An 8,108-nucleotide genomic window follows, 5' to 3' on the forward strand; every position below is an offset into this window, starting at 1 on the left:
CCACAGGTTGGTTTTCCTTCTTGAGTTTCTTGTGTTTTGCAAATTGTATCTTGGGTATTCTAAGTTTCTGGGCTAATATCCACTTATCAGTGAGTGCATATCAAGTGAGTTCTTTTGTGATTGGGTTACCTCACTCAGGATGATATCCTCCAGATACATCCATTTGCCTAAGAATTTCATAAATTCATTGTTTTTAATTGCTGAGTAGTATTCCATTGTGTAAATGTACCACATTTCTCAGTTGAGGGACATCTGGGTTTTTTACAGTTTCTGGCTATTATAAATAAGGCTGCTATGAACATAATGGAACATGTGTTCTTATTACCAGTTGGTACAGTTTTTAAAGTTTTTAAAGTTGTTGTTGTATAGAATATTTTCCTCTTTCCCATTGAGCCATTGTGAATCTTGACATCTTCAGTTCTATTTCTTTGTTGAGGTAGAGCTAGAGTTGAATGATTACTATGCCTCTTTGAATTTTATCATCTTTCAGCAGCGTTTAACTTTCTTCAGTGGTCATTCCAGTTACTGACATGATTTTATATCTGTTTCAGAGTCCTTAACTTAGTGTAACAGGAACATGCCACCACTGAAAGCCTTGGTCGAAGAACCTTGTTTTTTAAGAGAACTTGTAGCACATTTTCCTAAATGTAGGTTTTTGGTGCGTTCTAACAGTTCATTCACTTAGAACTCATTTGAGGCCTGGGTATTGTTAAAGTAATCAGACCCTTTAGGGAGCCACCCTTCCCAGGACTCTGAGCTGTGAGCAACTACTGAGCACAGGGAAAAAGAGCTCTTGAAGAGGTTTCTAAAATAAGTCTGTATTATTTTGCCACATGCTCTGTTTCTTCATAGTATGTTTAAGTAAATGTAACACATTGTTTTTCACTTCATATATTTTATTATCAATCTTTTGATAGCAGATGATTCTTTAGTATTATCTGAAAGCAAAATGAACTTAGTTTGAATTCAGAGGTAGTCTTGTGCTAAAAGGTATTTTTTCCAGGTTTGTTTTTCGTTATTCTGTAAATGTTCACTGCAATGTCCTAAGAAGTGAGATATTTTAATTTTGCTCTGTGTTTGCTTGTTTTCAGGTTATTGAAACTCGAACTATGGAAGCCCCTTATTTTCTACCAGAGCATATTTTCCGAGATAAATGCATGTATGTGAATTCTTTATATATGAAGGAATATAGAGAGAGAATATATAAACTGGTCTGTTTATAATGATTACAAGGGAGTAACTATTGTTCTAGGTTCATTATTATCCTGATTGTCTCATTTCTGTCACTTAATCCATATAACCTTTGCCTTACATTACAAAATACCTACACTCTATAGATGTAGATATACACATAGTCCTGAAAATACCAACTTTATCCTACTTTGTAAAATGTAGTAATATATTTCTTAATTATAGCATTGTTTTGGTGTGTGTGCTCATGTAAATGAACACTTCTGTTCAATTTTCTTCTTGAAGATTTTTCAATAACGTAACAACACGTACAACTTATAAGACAGAAGTAAAAGCAAATTCATGTTATACATCCTTCCTTGTGTTACACAGGGAGAAAGTTGCACCTTAATAACACTTGATAACACTTTGGGCTCTAAGAGCAGAGGCTCAGTACTGGAAGCCCTCGCATAGGCTAACACCCCAGTGGGAAGAGAGCACGGGGCCTCCTGTGCCTACACTTGGGCTTCCTGTCCTCCAGGGCTCTGGCCTCTGCATTCGCTCAGCTCCGTTTTCACTCTTTCACCTCTACATTTTACTTAGTGTGAAAAATAAAACCTAGGCTTAGTGTGGTACATCCTTTAATGTTCAGTGATGTTCAGACATTAGCAGAGTGACAAGGCTCGGTTGACTAGTGACGCATGACTGAAAGAAGAGTCCTAACAACAGGGATTTACTCACTTAAAACACGTACGTTTTCTCTAATTTCCAGGTAACTTCTACTTTCACCTTTCAATGTAGAAATCCTTGCTGTCTTACCTAATCTTGTTCAGAAATCAATATTGAATAATTGTTGTTTTGATCAACTTGACAGGCTTCCAAAATCTTTAGAGAAACATGACAAAAGTTTATATTTTTTGACCAACAAGATTGCGGAGTCCCTGGGTGGAAGCGGGTACAGCGTGGACAGGCTGTCAGTTCCTTACGTGCCACAGGTGACAGGTATGTCTCGTGAACCTCCTGCATGCAGTGAGGAGGCAGTGACAATTCCACAGGTGTATTACTCTCTCACAATTTGGTTCTTAAAGACTCCTTTTTATTTTATGTGTATAAGTGCTGCCTGCATGTGTGTTTGTGCACCATGTGTATACAGTGTTTGAGGTGGCCAGAGAGAGCTTTGGAACCTCTGGAACTGGACTTACATATGGGTGTGAACCACCATGTGGATGCTGGGAACTGAGCTCAGGTCCTCTGCAGGAGCACTCAGTGCCTTTAACCACTGAGCCATCTCTCTAGCCTCCCTGGGTTTTGTTTTTACTATTTTGTTTTTTAATACATGCACGTGCACCTCTGTCTCTCTCTCTCTGTCTCTCTCTCTCTCTCTCTGTCTCTCTCTCTCTGTGTGTGTGTGTGTGTGTGTGTGTGTGTGTGTGTGTGTGTGTTTGGTTTAGTTTTGTTTCTTCTTCAAAGCTATTTTTAAATGTTTTCAGTTTTTAAGTACTGCATTAGAAACTTTTTTGTAAATCTCTAAAGATGTAGATAGGATCTTACCATAGATAAATCAAGTGTTTGGTTTTACTGTTATTTTTTAATCTATCATTGGTTCATTTGTAAGTTTAATATGTTAATATTTCTTAAATAAGCAAGATGAAATATTTTTTAAACAACCCAGTTTCACATTTGTCATTTAAAAGACAAAATAGCAAAAAATAAAACCATAGTTTATTATGTTATTTAAGTTTTTCTCTTTCTTTCTTTCTTTCTTTCTTTCTTTCTTTCTTTCTTTCTTTCTTTCTTTCTTTCTTTCTTTCTTTCTTTCTTTCTTTCTTTCTTTCTTTCTNTTTCTTTCTTTCTTTCTTTCTTTCTTTCTTTCTTTCTTTCTTTCTTTCTTTCTTTCTTTCTTTCTTTCTTTCTTTCTTTCTTTCTAAAGCATTTAAAAGATTAAATAATTTTACTTTGGATTTAGCTGTCTTTTCTTCAGGCCCAAAGCCTCATAAACCCAAGCAGAAATACAAAGGTAACTAGCTATAGCTCCCCCTGGTGTCGCCTGCCCTTCCTGTAGGGGAAGCACTCCCTGGATGCTGTGTTTAGAAAATGGAGCCTTGCACTGTGTATTTAGGTGCCTGTCGTTAGCTGTAATTCTGCTCTGTCCTTATCCCGTAGAGTACTTTACCATCTTTCCTTCCCCTGTTCCCTTAACTGCAGTTCATAGAAATTGTACTTATTCTCACATGTAACCTTGCTTCTTTTATTTCCTTCTCCTTCAGAAGAAGCTACATTCTCTTTCACGGTGCCTCCTTATCATGGCTTAGGAGGACTCTGAATATCTCAGGGTATCATTAGTTACATGGCTGGGTAGAAATCCCAAAGTATAAATAGACATTTTCCATTTATAAAATTGATGTTTAAAATTGCCTAGTGTGTGGACCTTGTATCATATAGGAGTCTTAAGAGTGATTTTTTTTTTTTATGGCATACCCAGTTTTACTCAGTTACTACTTTTTTTTCCCCTATGTAGCAGTTGTCTACTATTGACTTTAAAAATTATGAGCAGTTAACAACAATAAGGCAATAGTAAAAGCAACATGTATTTAGTGTGTAGGATAGCTTGCACCACCCACCACCATCGTCTTACTAGCTCTATTTATCATATCCTGTGCCTGGCTTCGATAGCAGCACTGTGTTCATACTCCTACTTAATCCCTATAGTAGCTTAGTGAACAAAGTAGCATTAGCTCCCTCCCGCACTAGGATGCCGGGGTTGGAAGTAGGTAAACTTAGCTGTCTCTGTGCTCTTTGAAGTGCTTAATAATTTTATTTCCCTAACTTGTTAATGAGATCAAAGATTGGCAGGCATTCAGAATGACCCATGACAGCCATGAGCAGTAGTCACCATCTTTGAGTCTCATGACCATGAGTCCAATCCGTGCACAACTCTAGGACTGACAGCAAGATCAGTGGTGGAACATTTGACTGCAAAATGATCCAAATTGCAGTTTTGATCCCCATTTCTTGGGAGAACAAAAATACTAAGGTATTAGCAGAAGGTCAGGCATGGTGGCATATGCTAATAATCCCTTCAGCACCCCGAAGGCTGAGGTAGCAGGATTGCTGCTACTTTGCTGAGCTTCTTAACTGAGTAGGCTTACTGTATGTCAGACATTGACGAAGATGGTAATGGAAGGATGTTAAGGTTGATTACTATCTTGAGAGATTACAACCTCATGGAGAAGCCAGATGAACAACTCTGTAGTTCTGGAGAAATAACGATGATCTGCCTGACACTGCTGAACCACTAGTATCTGAGCACGTATTGGCTGGCCCTGCATTGTTTCTCAGTCAAGCTAGTGTGTACATCAGTGTGTACTGTATCACTGTATGACGACTAGACAAGGCTCTATCTACAATAGCTAGTCGTAACTGCCCCATAATATAATTAGTGCATAGCTCTATGCAAACAGAACCTAAAGCAAGAAAGGTAGGTAGAGGTTCTGATTTTCATAGCCAGGTTACAATATTTCCTTCATAAGTGTGGTTTCTCCTAAACCCCAAAACACAGGTAGTTGAATGACTTTGATAATATTACTCTAGCTGTATAGGACAGAAGTTTGATACATTGTATAATTTGATTTTAACATGACAACCAATGGGGCAATTATAGTAGTTCTTAAAGGGGATAATAAGGATGTGGAGTGAAATCACAGTGCATGCTTAATGGATTCCAAAGGAAATGTTGCTAAATGCTAAAGTAACTCTGTGCTTACTTATTCTAAACAAAGGCTTCTCTAGAGGTACTGGTTATAAAGGAGTGTCTGGACATTGCTCTTATTAGTTAATTTGGCAGTCAGAACCTATTAGGAGCAGCTTTTTCTGTGTCTCTCTCTTTCTCATACAGACATCATAATTTATGTATATGCAGTGACACAAATCTCAGGAAGCAGTGCATTAATCAGTGGGCTGTACAGTTATGTTTATATGTCATAGCTAGGATGGAAGACATTTACTTCAGAAAAAGTTCCTCTAGCAGGAGAATGGAAGAAGACATGCATTAGGTTATTCTTAGTAAAAGTCTAGGTAAGACAGATGAAGATTGCTTTAATGTAGGCAGTCTTGAATGAGAACAATATAGAGATAAAGATGACTTGTTAGGCACAGATTTGGGATGAGGACTTTCCAAACAGAATTGATGAATTAGAAGTTGGAGATGTTAAGTTGGCAGTTAGTGGAGATGGTGTTGAGTGCTGGTCAGCCTGAAGGGTATCTGTAGAGTGCCTCTCAGGTGCCTGTTACAGCCAGAGTGTTATTGTCCAGATAGATCCCTTCTAGCAATGAGAGTAGGACAGGACCCAAATGCTCTGTTATCACGTGTATAAATGGTCATCCATAACACAGAGGAAACATGATGAACTATGCTTTCCAGATGCCTCTCTCTCCTGTAGTTCTGACTGAGAGAAGGTATCGGAAACTACTTGTGTGGTTCTGAAAGTCAGAGATATGGAACTATATCCTTTAGGACTGAGGCATATGGAGGGCAGGCAGCTCACTTAGCATTTCTTGCGGATGCGCATGTGCCTTAGAGTGCCTGGCAGCTGTCTTGAGCCATTCCAGCAAGGGTCAAATAAGCCTCTGGTTCTGTGGATTGGGATGCACAATGGACTTTCCTTTTTCCTTATAGAACCAGGTTATTAGCTGTTCTTGTATCCTGTCCTTTCCTATTACAATGCTTGAAAGAAACATGCAGAAAACCCATAGTTATGTGGAAAAACTCAACTCTGTATAATCATAAAAAAGAAAAAAGAACAGGACAAGATGATATCTTATTACTCTTAGGTTTGCTGTTACCACAGAAGTAAAAGATGCAAGTATCAAGAGTATCCATAACGAAACCTTCCACATTGACGGCTCTCATGATCAGTGATACTGTAAATTATTATCGCTACATTGGAAAATAGGATTGAGGGTTTTTTTTCCCAGAAAACTGAAAACATAACTATCATATGGTCAGCAATCCCACTTATGAGCACGCTCAGAGCAGTTGAAATCAGTGTTTGAGCTGTCTGCACACTGTCTCGTGTAACACTCACTACTCACAAAAGCCAACATGCAGAAAAAGCTGAGGCAGTCTGACAGCGATGTCCATATACAGTGCCAGTACTATTCAGAAAAATAGTCAGTTCTCACATATGTATCAACAAGGTGAATCTAGAGGACATTGGGCTGGAGGCATGACAAATACCAAAATACCATATGACTACCTGCAGTCACACAGGAAGACTTACTATCCAATGTTTTATTACACACCATGGTGATCATTGGTAGTTATTGTGTATATTTCAGATTAGCTAAAAGAGGAACTAAGGCTGGCAAGATGGCTCAGCAGGTAATTATTCTTGATGCCAAGCCTGATGACCTGTGTATGAGTCCTACAACCTACACGGTAGGACAGAACTGGTTCCCCTTCATTTTGCTGTGACCTCCATATGTGGACCAGCGTATAGGTGTTGTATATGTGGATGGGCGTGTGCATACAGACACAGACACCAACACAGACACACACAAAAAATACAAAATACAAAAATACAAAACAAGTTTAAAATCAATTGGAAGATTTTAAATGTTCTTACTGTAAGGAAATGGTTATGGTAGAGGTGGGTGTTGCTGATCAGCCTTTGTACATTCTCTGTAGTCCAACATTGTACTGCACCCTAGGAATAATAAAAGCAATTACTTACAATCTAAATACAGTATCTTCAAAATTGAGAATGCACTGCTTTAATATTTGGAAAGAACAACTCTACCCTCCTCTGCCACACTCACTTTGTACATTTCCTTGTAATCTAAACTAGTTATCTGACTAAAGCGCAGCATTGCTTACTAAGGAATGATAGAAGAAAATAATTTTCGTTTCAGATGAAGATCGCCTTTCTAGAAGAAAAAGTATCGTGGATACTGTATCTATTCAGGTGGATATTTTATCCAACAGCGTGCCTTCTGATGATGTGGTAAGTTGCTAGAAGGTTTGGTGGAGAACTGTCTTAAGGTAGTCATTATTTAAAAGAAAGTTTGCCCTTCACACCTATAAGTGGGAGAAACTACGAATCTAAATTATCCCCAAGTCAACTGAATTGTTAGATGAAAATGTAGTTTAATTTTTGTGAAGCCATTTAAACTGTCCATCAAGTGGCGTAAAGTTAATATATATTATTGGACTTTTGCATTAGCGTTTTATAGGACAGAAAGAGCTATGAAACAGAACCAGGTTCTCTGTTTTGTTTTGTTATACTTTAATTATGATATGTTATGTGTGCCCTCTTAAGCTCTCCAAGTCCTGCTTATTTTTTTTTTAATTTCTGAAATATAAAATACAAAAGCAGATGGAACTGTACACCACTCAGGAGGCCATATTCCCACTTCAGAAGTTCACCTGTAAGGAAGAACTGTTTTTCATTTTCGATATTAGCTATTACGAGTGTGACTTAAACCATTTCAGTGCACTGCTGTTTACGCCCTGGGAGCTTGCACTGCCTTCCACTTGTGCTTTCCTCCTGTTTCAGCAGAGCACAGACAAGCACGCTGCTGCTGAGGTAGAGAAAGGAGAACTCAGGACTCACACCTTGCTAGCCAACTGAAAGGGACAAAGTGCTAGCTCTCAGCTCAGCCTCCTCTTCCTGACATATACATTGTTTTTCTTCCTAGCTACTTCATTGTTTCTCATTGATACAGTATAAATAATTAAAGGATTATCCAAACAAGAACCCAGGGAACTGAGTTACCTGAATTCATACCCTTCTCACTCCCTTAGCTTTAAACTCCTTTTTTTTTTAATTAGATATTTTCTTTATTTACATTTCAAATGCTGTCCCGAAAGTTCCCTATATCTTCTCCCCCCTAGACGCCCCCCCTCCCCGGCCCTGCTCCCCTACCCACCCACTCCCACT

General features: G+C 38.4%; 1 protein-coding gene across 3 annotated transcripts in view; it reads left to right on the forward strand.

The window, feature by feature from the left end:
- The window catches only part of Efr3a (EFR3 homolog A), an 86,545-nt gene that overhangs the window by 65,527 nt on the left and 12,910 nt on the right, over positions 1–8,108 (forward strand). For all 3 annotated transcript variants that reach the window (XM_029547939.1, XM_021216493.2, XM_029547940.1), the window contains exons 17-19: positions 1,092–1,159; positions 2,045–2,172; positions 7,081–7,172. In XM_029547939.1, coding sequence (XP_029403799.1) covers positions 1,092–1,159; positions 2,045–2,172; positions 7,081–7,172 — 288 coding nt within the window. The remainder of the gene's footprint in view (positions 1–1,091; positions 1,160–2,044; positions 2,173–7,080; positions 7,173–8,108) is intronic.

Source organism: Mus pahari, chromosome 17, assembly GCF_900095145.1.
Source record: "Mus pahari chromosome 17, PAHARI_EIJ_v1.1, whole genome shotgun sequence".
Classification (NCBI taxonomy): Eukaryota; Metazoa; Chordata; class Mammalia; order Rodentia; family Muridae; genus Mus; species Mus pahari.